The 16,926-nt window shown below is 36.2% G+C and overlaps 1 protein-coding gene across 1 annotated transcript in view; it reads right to left on the minus strand.

The window, feature by feature from the left end:
• Positions 1-16,926, minus strand: part of MEOX2 (mesenchyme homeobox 2) — a 52,478-nt gene continuing 35,552 nt past the window's right edge. The window contains exons 2-3 of the mRNA XM_071429115.1: positions 13,754-13,926; positions 1-1,311 (exon numbers count right to left, since the gene is read on the minus strand). Of these exons, the coding sequence (XP_071285216.1) occupies positions 1,087-1,311; positions 13,754-13,926 (398 nt within the window). The 3' untranslated portion in view covers positions 1-1,086. The remainder of the gene's footprint in view (positions 1,312-13,753; positions 13,927-16,926) is intronic.

Consider the following 16,926-nt stretch of genomic DNA (forward strand, 5'->3'; position numbering starts at 1 on the left):
TTATTTAAAAAGGATTATTTATTAAACATATTTCTTTACAAAGTACAATCAATAGTTTGCATTAAATTTTGGGGTTTGGTATTTGCCTGTATGTACACAAAAGCTTATAACAGAAAATATGTCTTGATTTTACACATGGGACACAATATAGAGTTACCTTCATATTTTGATTCCTACCAACATAAGCAGTTGATAATAGCTTTCAGTTTATCTGCTGTTTTTTCAAACTGAACATGAAGCAACAACATTTCTGCAGAGTTACAGCATTTATCAATGTACTCAATTATGACAAAGTAGAGACCAATAATCCTTTGGAAAGTTTCCACTGGGCATGAGTGGAACATGACATTTTTGGCAGGTTACTGGACTATCCTTATGATTGTAAAAATCATTTTTTGCAGTTATAAGATAGGAAGAATTGAGTAGCTAGGTAAATTTAATAATACCCTATTAGCAGCAGTTGATAGTAAATGCAACATAAGGTTTGTTTTGTCTGTCATACAAGGATGTGTCCTAGCAGATACTATTGTATTGTTCTCTACTTGAACAAAAGTATCTGCATGTATTGTATGTCTTTGGTAAAACAAAACAAAGATATAGAGACAAAAAGCCATTTATTGTCATGAGTGACTATTGCCATCAGCTAATATGAATGCATTGCTAAAAATTAGTGAAGACAGGAAAATGCTGTAAGGTAAATATATACAGAGTTAAAATACATTTCTTATCCACTAGATAGTGATTTGGTGGCACTGTGGTTTTCAGAATATAACGTCTTTGAGAGCAATGTAATTTTCAGTGCAAGCTTAAGCAAAAATACCTGCCCGCTGTCATAAAAACGACAAACAAATCTGGAATGTTCAAAGTAAGTTTGTCTTCCACTTCTCCACTCTTGAGGCACCTTTAAGACATGGCACTTACTGTAAACCATCTAAGAATTGAGAAAAGCAGACACAATAAGCCTGAATTTTCCATAACAACTTAAAAGATCACTGCCAGAGTCACTTGCATAAGTAAACGATGCCTGTGTAAGGCTTGCCAGCAAAGCATCTTTCCTGAGAACGGAGCTGGGGCACTCTCTGTGTATCATAAGTGTGCGTGCTCAGAGCTGTGGTCGCTGTCGTGGCTGTCGTCGTTGGCTAGAGAGTCCCCCGTGTGCTGGAGCCCGGCGGCGCCGATGCCAGAGAGCTCGGAGGGGAGCAGCGTGCCCTTTTTCACATTCACCAGTTCCTTCTCCCGGGCGGCTGCCCCTTGCTGGCCCCCTTTTACACGCTTCCACTTCATCCGTCTGTTCTGGAACCAAACTTTTACCTTCACAGAAGACAAAACAAGAAAATAAAGATGGAGTCACTGAAGGTAAAAATGAATTTTCTACCTGTAGCGCAGCACTTGGGGATTGTATTTTCCTAATGTGCCTTTCTGTCTGGATGGTAAAGAGCTTAGCAAGCTTTCCCTGAAGACCAGGCAATTCAGTTTTGGATAGGATGTGAACACTGGGGATAATGACTGCAAGGGAGGAAAAGGGATTACTCTTAAGAAGACAGCTGGGCTATCTCCTCCAGATAGTTCTGTAGGAACATCTCCGAGCCCTTTAGAAAACATTAAAAAGATCACATACTCTTGAAAAACATATTAATGGCATTTGTCAGAGAGAGAAACAAAGTCAAAATGTTTCCCATCAAGGGACTGTGCAAAAGAACGTACATTTTGAGTAACAGAGAACTCTTCAACAGAGGGTAGTTACTCTGCAAAACAACTTGCCTGAAATTTGGCATTGCTTTCTTCTTTGTTTCTGTAAGCTGGTGATGAGTTTCAGGTGCAGCACTTTAAAGGTTCCCTTTTTTTTTAAACTTGCTGAAGTATCTGAAAGACCATTTCTTACTATAAGAGCTTAAGACTTCCCTGTCTATTTCACAAATGTATTAAAATTATTCTAGTCAACTGATCCTTTATTCTGCTGCATTTAACCATAGACCCTGGTCAAATTTTTTAGACAAATAAATACCCCCAAAGTCAGAAGGCAGGGCATTTATAAATTGAGTCAAAATTAGCAAATAATTTCAGATAAGAATGAAAAAGAAATTCATAACATGGAACACTAAAAATGTACCTATGTTTAAGTCAAATTAAACCCCAAGATTTTATGCCAGCTGAAACTCATTTCCGCTCCTCCCCATCTCTGTATGGAAATATATGAGGGAAAAGTAAACCTAAATTATTTGCACTGCAAACCACAATATTTTTCAATAGCCAAAGGGAAAGTAAAGAAAAAAAAAGATGTGCATAGCAGCTGTCAAATATATTGGACCAGATTAAAGGCTGATTTCAGATCAGCTTCAAGTACTGTCACTGAGAACAGTATGAATAGAATATTGTTCGGTTTGATTCATTTGGAGTTAATGTTGCTGAAAAATCTTGTGTGTGTGTGTGTGTGTGTGTGTGTGTGTGTGTGTGCAGCTCTTCAGATGAAGGCTCCACAGAAAATAAACAATGCCTGCAACATTTAACTTGGAAAAAAAGCAAGAAAGCTTGCAATGCTGGTATATCCTCTGCTGCGTTTAGCAGAATGTGTTTCAGAGTTTTAAAAGAATCAGCAAGCAACAGGCACAGCAGGACATATTGTTCAACATGAGTAATAGAGCCACAAAAATGCTGTTTTGCTGAATCTGTCTTACACATCCAGGAAACCTCACAGTTTTTAACCTTTACTATCACTTTGAATTTTACATTAAAATTTTACTACAGTTGAACTGATTGATAGCATCACGCTCTTTGTATATGTATCTAGGAAGGAAGAGAGGTTATTTATTTTTTTAATACTCTATATTCCTGTTAAAGCCAAAATGAGCCGTTAAAGCAAATCACTTGGGAACAGAGAAAAATGATTCCAGGTTAGTTAAGAGCCTTAAAGCAGAGCACATCTTTTCCTCTAGTCAGCTCATTAGAGCCAAACAAATCTAGCTTGCCAAGTGCAAAAGTGTAAAAGGGAAGGTATTTATTACTGGCTGCTGTGATATTGGAAATTACCATACTCAGAACTGGTATCAGAAGTGTCCCTGGAAACAACATCTTCAAAAGGGTACAGCATTGGCAGCTTTCTGGGAGAAGTGATAATATTTTGTTTCATTGTGGAGGTTTTGTTTAACAGTGAAGTTTCCCTTGCAAAAGGCACTGCTCTACTTGTGCCAGGTAATGCAGTAGATACAACTGCAATCATTATCTGAACATCAAAAATAATACACTTTGGATTGGACCCATTATCACAGGATATTATCCCACTTCTTATGAAATAAGGGCCAAGCCATTTTTCTTTGGTAAGAAAAAATTACAGGATTGGAGTAATTATGAAAAGGTCCAAGCAATTCTCTGGATATTTTTATGTCCTTGAACATTCACAGAATAATTCACATCACTCAAAGCCCAGAAGAGAGTAATAATAATGTACAGAAAACATGGTTTCAAGAAAAATGACAATAATGCATTTGAAGTAAAGGTTTCAGTGCACAGCCTGGATGCAACCTACTTTAACTTACTGGAATAAGAGACATCCAGGCCTCCTGGATGTGGTCAGTTCATTTGTGAATACTTGAGAAACTGAAGCTAATACCCCTGTGACCAGTCAGAGACTGTCCTGCAAGGGACAGGGGTAAACAGGATGATTACTGCCTGGCTTCTGTTACAGGTGCTCATTTCTGTTCTCTCACAGACAAAACTAAGTCTCACATCTGCTAAACTGACATTTTTTGACTGTTTTCTACTGTAATTTAATAACTTATTCTGGTTTTCATTTTTTATGACAATACATTTTGGTTCTGCTTGTTATAATTCAGGCCACTTGACAACAGCAGAGTTGAGAGGAGTCTGTCTCCTTGAGCATTAAACCCAAAAGATTGACCCCAGCTCCAGGTAATGAGTAACTGAATCCAGGCTGGGGAGTACATCTTCATTCAGATCACCAACCTTCAGATCAGCTCATAAAATTATGCCTTAAAGTGCCTCCACCAGGGATTAGTAGAGGTCAGCATCTGCATATTAGTTGATATAAATCAGTGAAGGGATCATGAATTCCCTTTTCAAGGATGAGTATATTTTGCATATTCCTCCAAGGACCCAGCATGTAATGCTATGTCTGCTGGTGACCCGTTGTATGGGAAACATGGCATTTTGGGAAAGTTGGGCTGAAATTACTCCAGCTCCCTTTGCATGCGCTGTCTTGAGTGTAGAAGGAAGAAAGTAACCCTGATAATCTCGTGGGAGGAAATATACTACTGACAAACTTATAGCCTTCCCATAAAGAGAAGATGGTAACAATGTTAAAAAGGGGGGAAAAAAGTCTTTTTTGTTCAATACTTTTGTTCATTACCTTAAATAAACTGCATCTGATTTACTTACAGAATATAAAATAAGCTATTACTTTTTTGGTATGTCAAAGATTATTCTCAAACGCTAGAAATCATTTATAGTCAAGTTTATGATTGAAAATATTGTGAGTTTATTTTGATGCCATTTGCTGTGTTAATGTACAGCAGGGTTCTTATATAAGGGAATGTATTATACATATACAAAATATTTTTTACTATATATTTCATTATATCCTCCATTATGAAGTATTGAAGTTCGCTTTTGATCTGATCCAAAGTACACTAATGTCAATGTGAGTTTTTTCATACAGCTCAATAGATTCTAAATGAAGACCTTAATGCTCGTGTGCTAATAATATGAGACAGGTACTTCACTTGTTATTTCCTCTAGAGATCAAATTTAGATATTGGAATTCTGAACTTCCTTTGGAGCTGAAGGTCAGTTATAGAGGGTATAATTGTTACTGATATGTGATCCATTGATATTTTAGTAATGGAAAGGAAGTGAAGCAAACTTTGTGTGAAGTAATTCAGAGCATCAGTTTATCTTGGTTCATGGAAAAAAAATGCTTTTTAAACACACAACTCATTTAAATCTTTCAGGTCTTGCATATAACATGAATGAAAACAAAAACCCTGAGAAACATAAAGGAGAGAGGACAAAGAAAGAAGATAGAAAATAAAAGAAGTAGAATAGAACAGTGCAGAATAGAATAGAATAGAATAGATCAAGAGTGACAGAGAGTGACTGAATGACTGAAAGAAAAATAAAGAAAAATTGAAAGAAAAATAGAAAGAAAAAATCTAGCTGAAATTAACTTTAAAAATTTTTGAAATTTCCCCCAGTGAAAGAACTAGTAGTGACATTCACAACTTTTGCAAAAAGTTATATCCTTTAAGAAAGTTTAAAGATCTACTGTGACAAACTTAATAAGATTTACAGAGCTTTTAATGCTATTTTTCAAGGCTAAGTTAGCTCCAGTAGGGTCTGAGCATGCTCACCACCTCCCAGAATCAAGTCCTGATTGCCTACTGTTTATTGAAATGCACTCTCTCGTCTCCACCCTTTGACTAGCACAACTTGACTGTATGGAGCAAGCATGTGTATGCACAGAAAACAAAGGAAGTGGCGGGAAATGAGCTGTATTAAAGATGATGGCAGCATTAACAGCTGTTTCTAAATCAGCACTTATGAGGCAGTCTATTGAGCACATCTGCTTACTGGCACGAAAGCCCTGTTTCTTTTCCCTTAGTCAACAAGTTGTTTAGCATCTGCATCTCCACATCTGATGATTAGACTGTTACTTTAGATACAAATAAATTATTTCTCATCACATATCTCCTGATCTACAAGATAAATGTTTTGCTGTGACCAATTTATTTTAAGGTCTGCTCTGTAGGAATCATAGGAGGGGAGTCAAAACAATGAGGTTGACATTGTTAGTGTCTACATTGCCAAAATAATTATTACATACTTATGATATATAGGTCCTTAGTAGTCTTAAGGACCACATGATGGGCTGAGTTGGATGTGTATCTTTAATATAACTTCCTTATGTGGACATGAACAACTCCTTTTGATTCAAAATGTAAATATTTTCTGAACTTCTGATTTAATGCTCCTTCTTCAGCAGAGCCTTTCAGTCATGTAAAGTTTAAGAATAATTGAATGAAAAAGTAATGACTGAATTCAAACTGTCTTAGTTCTACTATCAGCTCCCTTTCTTCTTTTAAGAAAAAATACTTTTTCTTTATAAAACCTATTTTCTGGAAATGAAAAATTCTTTCCTAAAATCCAGTTTTCTATTCCAGGTTTTAGTGGCATGAGTCCCAAACAAGATTAAAATTTGAGGCCTGATATCTAGAGAGCCTTAAAAATTAGAAACGAGTGCTGTGCCAGTTGTAGCTATTCTTTTGCTTTAAGGGATCCATATTTCTAAGCAAGAGTCTTTGCAGTCAGTATCCTAATTCCATGTTTTAATGTACCTAAAAGATATGTCGTGAAGACCCAAGCATCAAGCCTTTAAAGCATTCTTCCTCGGTCAGCCACTGTCCATTTACTTTTGCTTTTATTTTTAAATCTTTCAATTTACTTTCCTCTGATACAGACAAACATATGAATAACAAAAAATAACCCTGAGTTTTTGAAATTAGAAAAAAAAAATTAGGTTTACTTCTAAACTTTCTTTGGCCTTGAAAACATTCCTGTTATTTTTAGATAGTACATTTATGATGCCAAGTCTTAAGGAAAGTCAAACTCCTGAAATTTAGACGCAAGTCTTAAGGAAAGTCAAACTCCTGAAATTTACATAAATCCCTGGTGTTGTACAGCTGAAACTTGCCTTTTTTGCATGCATACAGATAATATTTTCCTGATAGTTTATTCAGAAACTTACAGGAGTAAATAGAAGTGTACAACCTACGAATAAATGTAAGTGCTCATAGAATATAACTTGAAGGAATTCCATTTTCTACTTCAAAGACATTCCCATAAAAATATCAAATATATTTTAGAGATTAAAATTAATTTAAATAAATCTTAGTATTAAATGTCTTCTTAGTTATTATAAAATATTTCCAAAATCCATCACTTGAAGAAAATGGACTTTGGAAATTAAGGAGCGGTACCAGAACCTTATGATTAAGATTACTTAAGTCACCTGCTCACTTACTTAAAATGATCTGCTTCATGTTACATTACAGAACTTTACACTGAATGTGTACAAGTACTTTGCAGCAGCTGTTGAGAAAAAGGGGAGGTTTTGGCAGGTGCACAAAGGACAGCTGGAGCTTTTGGCACCCAGGAAGGTGTAGGAGTGAGTTCTGGTTTATCGTTACATAAAAGTCAGTTGAGATTTTGGTACTGCTTAGGTGATACATTCTCCTTTCTACCTCCCACGTTTAAACAGGGATGGAATAGACATTATATTTCAGAGGGCAGCAGAGATAGCAGTACTTCATTCCAGTTTCAAAGTCTTTGGGAGCACTCAGTTTACCTCCCTCTACTCCATCCAAAGAACAGTTGCCTTCTCCACCAATGGTCTTCAAAATTGCTTTCATGATCAAACAGCTAATCCTCCTGAATCAAAACCTCTCTAAAGTAGATTTTGCAGTTAACATATCTTAAGCAGAAAGACAAATACTATTTCAGGTTCCTTCCTCCTAGTGACTTGTTGTACATAATCTAAGGACGTATTTTTTTGTAAAATTAGTCTTTCCTTTTTTTGGTTAAAGGCTGCTGTTTAATCTCCCTCTACCTTATTCTCCTGCAATACATCTTTTTAGAGCCTACTTTCATCCATTCCTTTACTATGTATAGTACCTAAAGGGGGCTTACAAGGATGGAGAGGGACTTTGATAAGGGCATATAGTGATAGGACAAGGTGGAATGGTTTTAAGATGAAAGAGAGTAGGTTTAGATTAGATATTAGGAAGAAGTTCTCTACTGTGAGGCTGAGGTTGCCCAAAGAGGTTGTGAATTTTCCATCCCTGCAAGTGTTTAAGATTGGAATGGATGAGGATCTGATCTTTGTCTAGTGAAATGTTCCCTGCCCATGGGCAGTTGGAACTAAATGATCTTTAAGGTACTCTAACCCAAACAACTCCATGATTCTATGATCATGTGATTCCAAATCTACAAAATAAACAAATGGTGGAAAACTAATTTGTGGGAAAGAAGACCTTTAGCTAAATTTGCCTCTTCTTTGTGTAGACATTTACCTCCATGAATTACTCACATGTAAAGTATTTTACTTCATGATAAAAAATTGTAATGTTCATCACTTTGCACCCATTTTGCACAGATCAACATTTCTCAATGGCCTGCAGAAAAAATATCTCCTTTATTCTACATGTTCATTTTTGACTCTCCAAAATAATTTGTTCTCCACTGATTTCTTCTATTTCTTAAAGTGACTAGAAATGACAAATTTAAAAGCTCCTCTCTCCCTAAAGAGGTGACAGAAGAAGCCACATCTTTCTCAACTTGAGTCTAAGAAGGAGCAGGGGTAGGTAATAGCCATGCCTCACATACTTTGTAAAAAAAAAAGCAGCTATATGAGCTGCTAATATTCCTGTCTATATCACATATGCTTCTTGGCACAGGCAGAGGTTTCTCCCCACACAGAACCTCATGGGGTTTCTCTGCAGGTGTAGGGTCCATGCACAACTAACAGCTTGAAGTTCTTGGATCTTTGCATATGAATTGCTCGTTTGAATTCAATCAATACTGCTAATTAAATATGTTGATTGAATTTTTGCCATGTAATTTTTAAAAAATAATTATTGCACCAATTGAAATTATGCACTAGTTATAACTAAGTTTTCTAAGCTGAATTCTTTCCTGAGAAAGAACAGAGGAGCACAGTAACTCTTACTGCGGGTATTTATATCGCTCAAGACAAATATCAAAGTTTTATTTTATTAAGAGTGTTACTTTAAATAAACAAAAAATCTAAAGGATTTCAAGCCACACAGACTCATTATTATAGTGTGGATAGCGTGCGCTTAACACATGGAAGTGTGGAATGAGCAGCTGCCTTTCAAAAATGTGACAGCATGACAGACTGATATGGTGAAGCCTGTCCTATCAATACAGTTTGATTTTTGTTTGATTTTTGTTTGAAAATATTTACCACCTAACTTCATAAAACTGGCTTCCTAAAGTAGAAAATCAGTTATTCCATTTAATGCATGAAGAGACATTTACACTTCCAGAGGCTCTGCAGAACCAACACAGGATGGAGGAATATTAAACTCCTGTTTTCTTGCCTGGGTGACCAAGTGAAGCTACTCTTACCTTACCAGTGAAGTCTAAGAAATGCAGTGATTAGCCTCCCTTTACCTTTGTAATGCTGAGAAGTATTTTAATCAAGTCACTTACAATGAAGGTTTGAGGTAACCAGGTCTGGAGAAAAATTTTCTAATGGTAAGCTTCATGTAGTATTTGCACGGTCTTAACAATGCAGTGATACAGTGTGGGTTATGGTACTATACCAAAGTATAATTTAAATAATAGGGCTGCTTGTTTCCATTTCTGGCAGGAAAAAGGCATCACAAAGCTTCTTTCTTTGTGACTCATTCCATGTTGCTACCACATGCATGGAAGTCAAATGCCTGATACAAAAGTATTCTTCACTTGGACAAAATTTTGTCCCTTGCCTATGCAAAGTCAATGGTTTTAGGCTTTTTATAAAGATTGGTAGCTTCTAGGCAGATATTGGAAATTAAAGTTGAGAAGAAATAAAGCTGTCGTTGCCATCAGCAGAATTTAATCTGACTAGGTGGGATTTTCCGTTTGTGTTGGCAAACTGAAGCATTACATATTTGGACTGTTTATTCCGGTAACCTTAGCTAGCCTGAAGAACTGCAACATTACTCTTTTGATTAGCTCCATGCAAAAAGATCTTGCGAGATGGAAAGATCTCCTACTCTTTCTATATTTGGCAGGATCAACTCCGTAAAAATGTCCATTTTGCCACTCCTCTGATACCCCGCTGCAGCTGCTTCCTCCCCTCATCCCATGGTGAGATATTAAAAAGTCTGCATGGAACAATCTCCAAGTTTATCTGGAGGTACAAAAAAGCCAAGAATGCGTTTGTCAAGGTTACAAATATCTAGGGAACTCAGATAGTTTTTAGTCTAACTAGCTCTTCAAAATATAATAGAGGCCTGCCAGCTGAAAATTATTAACTGCTGCCTGATCTGGGATTGTGAGTGCACTCTACAGGAGAGGGAGCAAGCATTATATGTACCTATATTTCTGGAGTTCTTACAATACCATAATAGAGCCATCCTACCACCAGATGTGCTTATAATGCTCTCAAAGTGCACTCTTTATATCTAGGCAATTGAGGCACTTATTTAATGTCATCCTCCTGTCTTGTAACTCAGGTTTCCTTTTTAGGGAGTGATAGGATTGCTTCCTTCTCCTGAGCCATATGTTGTTAGGGGTTTTTTTTCTTTTTTTTTTTTTTTTTTGTGTGAAATAGCCTTCCATGAGTCATTTATGTTTGAATTGATCTTGTAAGTTATTTCAAAAGTCAAATGAAGCCTTACTTTGATGACTGAAGAAAACTTTAATACCCTTATATAGCTTTTTAAATAATGTTAGACATATGTTTTTTTCTACAGTTTGTTTAAGTGCCAGAAAGGTAATTATGAAGTGTTAGTTGGTCAGTGCCTCTATTAATCTGTGGCGTATGGTAGAAATTATCACTATAGTCAAGAGGAAGATAGAGATTTTTTAAGTTAATAGGCTACATGATTTATCTCATATCTTAGGGAATAACTGAAAGTTGTAGATGACCCAACAATACTTTCCCCAGATAATTTTGTTGTTCTTCTTTATCTGAATAATGCACTTGTCTTTTTTTTAAAATCCTAACTAAAAAATAATGCTAAAAAAATAATTCCATCAGGGGTTAGGTCTGCTCTCAAACCTATTTTCCAAGCAGATACTTTATTTCAACTTTATTTCACCCAATAGCCCAATAGCCAATGCTACTATTTCCCCATTGTACTATCTCAAGGAAGTTTCAATTCTCTGTATGCAAATTCAGTGTTTCAGATCAAGAAATCTCCCAACACCAAGGGGTCTACAGCATGAGATCAAGGCTATCACTTGTGTGTTCACTTATTTCAAACAAAGAAACTACTACTACTTTCAAACAAAGGAACTACTACTACTTTCAAACAAAGGAACTATCCACTATTGCACTCTCTGCAATGCAGCTTTGGGGAAAAATAGTAAAGAAAAATGGTTCTGCAAAAAGCAATTTTCTAAAAATACTACCTCATGGGAAACAGGGGGGTATGGCAGATAATTCCATCAATATATTTTAGATAATTTTTTTGCACCTGTTTAAGGTAGGTATCAAATATGATCTCCTCTGTAGGCAAAGCTAGTTTAAAAAAAGTAATAATGCTAGTAAGGATAAAAGTAAGTGCTGTCATCTTGCTCAAGGGTAATGATTCGTTTTGGTAATGATGGAAAGACAGGTCCTGAGGAGACTTCCCTCTCTTAACTGGAGAGAAAAGAAGTATTAATGTCACACCATGCTCACCCTGAAGTACATTTAAAGACACTGGAGGAATACTGATATAAAGCAAGTATGCAAGAAGAGACAAGTCTTAAGATTTATGGCATTCAGCTTCTGAAGTCTGCCATATACCACGGAAACCCATACCCAGATCCATGCTATTTACACCATTTTTCTATCAAAACAATAGATTTGGTTTAAAAGAGACATTTTTACTTTATAACATTACTTAGCTATAGCATACATAATCAGTATGATTCAGACACAGAAAAATATGTCCAGAATTTCCCCTCAGTGTTCATTTTTGGATTAATAATACAGTTTTTATGGGGTTTTTTTTGTTTCTTCTTCTCCTTTTCTCAGACCATTTTACTGTGGGAAGATACAGAACTGGATTCTATCAAACTAAAAATCTTAATGTTTTCCTTTTCTAAGGTGGTGTTAAACAGGAAGGCAGGAAGGAAGGAAGGAGGGAAGGGAGTTATCTCTAGGAGCTCAGCTGTCACTCTATGATAATCTGGGGAAGCAGAGAAGGATTAGATTACACAATTAAAAAGACTAATGACAATGCTATAGAAATTACCACAATAATCCACAGAATGCTTAAAACTGATGCTTTGTGACAGCTGGAGAACAGAAACTACTGCCATGACTTAAATAAATTCTCTGTACTTATGTTGCTGGACTGTGTTTTCTCCTCCAGAAACAATATTCACTATTTATCTCTTTTCAGTATGCTAAATGCTTTTAGATTAACTATTCCCTTCAGGATAATGAACTGTCTCTTCATTTAGTTGTACTACTCAACATGATCTTTGAAGAAAAGAATATAGAATTTATTAGAGGCAACACTTAATTCTAGGTCAAAGTCACCATTATTAAATGTAGAGATATCTCCAGCTGACTGATTCCTGTCAAATTTGCCATCAGATCTTTTATTAAATATATTTATCATTGTTCAATTTCATGCCGACTCTACCTTCATCACCAAGACAAGAATTCATTCTTTCTCCCCTTAGCTGTCAAAATCAGGTGTGAGTCTAAATAGCATAGAAAGTAGAAATGAAAAAATGCAAAATTTTATCCATTATTTGATACAAAATAATGTGCTTCAAAAACATAACTACCGTACTTAAGTAACTGAAAATTATCCCAGGGAAACCTGGTACTGTGGTCAAACCAAACAAGAAATTGCTGTGTTTTTCTTGAAAAGTTCAAAGGCACAGCCATTCTCTAGAAGCTTTCAAAGCAAAAAGCTGTTGGATTTTGTGAGTAAAAATGTGTTCATTTTTTTAAATTATTTATTATTTCTTTTTTTTTGCTGGATTTGATATATGTGCCTATGGCAAGTGTAAATGAAACTCAAGAAAATTGCAAATCTTCTTATATGTAGACTTCACAAATCATTATGCTATTTTGATACCTACTTTTGACTATATCATCATCTTACTGATTGCATCTAAAGCAATCCCTCAATCTCATATTGATTCCTGAAAAAAGAATGACTGTCTATCAGTGGGAAAAAAGCTTTCCATTTTAATATTAAAACTGTAGGAAATATTTAATGAGATGCTGTGTACTTGAGGCCAGTATTCTAAACTTCTTTACTAAAACACATTTTCAAAATGTGTATGTTGATGTAATTATTATTTGAAATGTGACTTCACTACCTATTTAGTGTATAGAGATGAGATCCTGAAACACTTTAATACATGTGTAACATGGATATTTCCATTAGAAATCAATGTGACAACATGCATGATGAAACTTAAGCACATGCAGAAGTGTTTCCTGGACCAGGGTTTGGTGAGCAGGAAACCAATAACAGTGATAAGAAATTCCATCATCTCCTCTGCTTTCACAGAGCAGGGTAAGATAAAGGGGTTTAAAATGCCTGTGTCCCAGTTTTGCTGGCGTTCCCATTTTTGCTGCCATCTGGAAACAGGATGTTCAGAAACTCTGCATTAATGGCAACTGCACATATTTAATAGGCTGAACCAAGTTGCTCATATTTGTTGCATGCAGGCAAACCAACTCCTTGTGCATACAGTGTTTGTTCAATGACATCAGTGTGGATAGATTAGAAAAGACATGCACCCATCTAACAGATCTATCACTCATGCTTTTATCTTCCATCTCTGCCTAATAGATTAATCTGTAAGTGGTACATATAAAAGTATAAATTATTTTCATAGCAGAGAGATAATCAATGTATATAATTTTGCTAAAAACATTCCATCTGATGTATCAACATAAATATTAGCATTATAAACAGGAGCTTTCTGTGAGGAGCTACTCATCACTGGTACACATTGGGCAGGCATTTAAAGTCCATTATTTTTTCATCAGTACCTGTCTTTCAGTGAGGTCAAGATTTACTGCTATCTCATATCTTCTCAGCCTGGTCAAATAGTTATGATGAGCAAATTCTGCTTCTAGCTCTCTGATTTGCTCCTTGGTGAAAGCTGTCCTTTCCTTCCTGGGTTTACTGTTGACCTCTGTCTTGTAGTTTCCTTCTTGGGAATCTGAAAAAAAAGGCAAAAATTGATGTAATGTAATGCCAAGTGTACAGCTAAATAGAAAATAAGCCGAAAAACAACAAGCTAAAGTTACATTTTTCAAACTTTCTTCTCTCTGAAACACACCCTTGCTTTCATTCCTATGCATCCTTTGCTGTAAATCAGGAAAGCAGAAGTAATTCTGGCAGACTTGAGCTGCTGCTTCCATTGACACACATCAAACTTTATTTTAAAAACTTGCAGTGTTTCATTTTCTAACAATTCTCTGAAGAATTTCTGCAAAGCTTCAATTCCTTCCCACTGCTGGCAAGTCTCAGTGCATCCAACCAGTACAGGATGTGTATCATTTGATTACTGTATAATGAGTAATACCTCAAGAATCTCTCTCCCCTATCTTTTCACTAGTACCTTAAGCCAAAGCTGTTTTACAGCTTTAAGGTTTAGTGTGGTTACACTTTCAGGGAAAGCAACAGACAAAGCATAGGAAACTGAACACATGTCAAAAGAAAGTTGGTCCTATCCCATGTTCCATGGGATCTCCTCCTCATGCTATAGTGCAGGTAGGAGCCTTTGGCACAGCTGGTATCAGTATAGGAAATTTGCTACCACTGATGCTCATTACCTAAGGGATACTTTGGCCACAATAAGAGGAGCTTTGCTGAAAGTTTCATTATCACCCTCATAACTCCTTTTACTCTCAGAAACAGGTATATTTGGTCCTGACCCAAACTACTGAACTCAGTAACTCAGTGACAGTCATTCTATTGCAGTCAGTGAAGTCAGCTTAAATAAATGAATGTTCAAACCATAAGGAAAAAAAAAAAAAGAGAGAGTGGAAAGAAAAAAAAAGGAAAGAAGAAAAAAAAAAAGACCAGACATTTGTAAGTTTGAGTATGATACAACACCTATAAATCCAAAATTAGCAGGAGATCAGTACAAGTATCATTAGTCAAATTCTGGCCTCACGAACCATCTTAAAAATGTCACAGATTAATTCACACTTCAGCTGCTGATTTAAATAGAAACGTGCATCAACATCCAAATGAACTGGCTCACAAAAAAATCCCTCCCTGGGACTCTGTGTCAGATGAATCATCAGCATGCCTGAGCCTGTCCAACTGGCCAATGAGTCTGGTTTCAAATCTACATTTTATAAAGGTATAAGAATATTTTCACTTTTTGTCAGTGACTCTGTTACTTGGAAGGGAACTTTGGTGGTTTTGAGTTGTTTTTTTGTTTTTTTTTTTTTTTTTTTATGAGAACTGTTGATTCTTGACTCAGTGCTATAGTCAATAATTTAAAATATTTTAAAGCTAATGTCTGCATGGTGCCAAACCTCTGCTTTTGCTGACATGACACACAGAACTTTGCTTCAAATGTGAAATGTAGTGCTGGCTGTATGACTGAGAGTATCCACCAAAGTTGTTGAGTGTATCTGGGAGTTGTTCAGCCACAAGTACAGCAGGGATTTTAGGACATTAGATAGCTGGCCCATTGACAATAGTGTGGGGTCAAGGTCTATTTCCAAACTAGACATAGAAAACTTGATATTTCAAAACCACTTTACACCTAGAAATTAACATTTCTTCCTTTATACTAATAGGCAAAGTAGAGTCACTGTAACTTCTCTCCATGTTTTTCTGTTTCAGGAACATGCACATTGTTTTTTTTCCTTTAAATTTCTCTGTCTGCCATCCCATTATAAGGTCCAAACACTAGTAGATCACCTGAATTTAAATACTTAAACCCCTAAATCCCCATTCCATTGAATCACTGAAGAGACACACCTAAATCATTATTCTTACCATTTTGGCTAACCATTCTTATACTGCCAGATGTGTTTCATACAGGTTTGAAAGCAGATGGGTGTGCATAGTCATTATGTGCTGCATGACGCAGAAATTAATTTTATGCAAATAATTTCTAAAGTCCTCTTATAACTGTCGTGGTCATCCTGTGCCTGTGTGAGGCCATGAGCCAAGAAGTCTTCCCATGTCAGTACTTGCTGTAAGAAAGATCCATGGCTCACTGCTTTCCAGACTAGAGGCTGTGTCCTTAAATAAAAGTAATGTACCTACACATGACACTGATACCATATGAAAGATAAAATACTGGAAATGAAGACATAAGTCTGGATACACAACAGAAAGAGGGGTCAAGGCTATAAAACCTTGGTAGCTACTTCTATTGTGAATATTTGAAGGGAAAAACTTAAGGAGTACTCATCCAAATGTCTCCCAGGAAGACACTGATCTCTGTAAGTGACTGAGACTTGTAACATGAGCAATTTTGGCAAGCAGATGGCTCCTTGAGGAAAACGGCTTTGCTGTACAGCAGAAAATGGTTTTTTTGTAACATTCAGAGCCAATGGTTCTTGGGATACTGAAAAGGGAAGGGGAAGAATACTGGGATAAGGAAAGGGGAATATAACCGCATTAGTAGCATATGTCCATCATCTTTGCCAATAGAGAGGATTCAGACCTACTATCAGTGTTAGCCCATACAGATCCTGTGGAAGTATAAGCATTTTTGGACTATTGGTTACTTAGACATTTCTTCCATTGCTGGATACTACCTTTAATTCAATGCTGGATTCTAAATGCCTGACAGCCATAGTTTTGTCAGCAGTAAGATTCCACCAGCAGACTGACACAAGGGAAAAGTTGCAGGGTTTTATTTGTTTTGAGAATATTATTGATTGGATTTGTAATAGTGTAAAAAACATGGTATATTCAAATACTACTGAAAGCAGAAATTGGAGAAGTACATAGAAAACTGGGACAGGTACAGAGAGCTGACTCCCTCTCAATACTGAGGTAATGCAACAGAGCAACTGGAATCCCAGGAAATCTATTTCAACAAAAATACAGCCAGCAAGACAATGGTATTTTGCTTAATGCATTTGAGATATTGAAAATATATCTTAAAAGAGACTTAAATGGATACTAGTTAGGTAATCATGAGTCTCTTGCTGTCATCCTGCTTGCTGCAGTGTTGCTGTGGTTC

This window comes from Agelaius tricolor, unplaced genomic scaffold (genome assembly GCF_023055355.1).
Source record: "Agelaius tricolor isolate 1412-34295 unplaced genomic scaffold, bAgeTri1.0.p SCAF_6, whole genome shotgun sequence".
Classification (NCBI taxonomy): Eukaryota; Metazoa; Chordata; class Aves; order Passeriformes; family Icteridae; genus Agelaius; species Agelaius tricolor.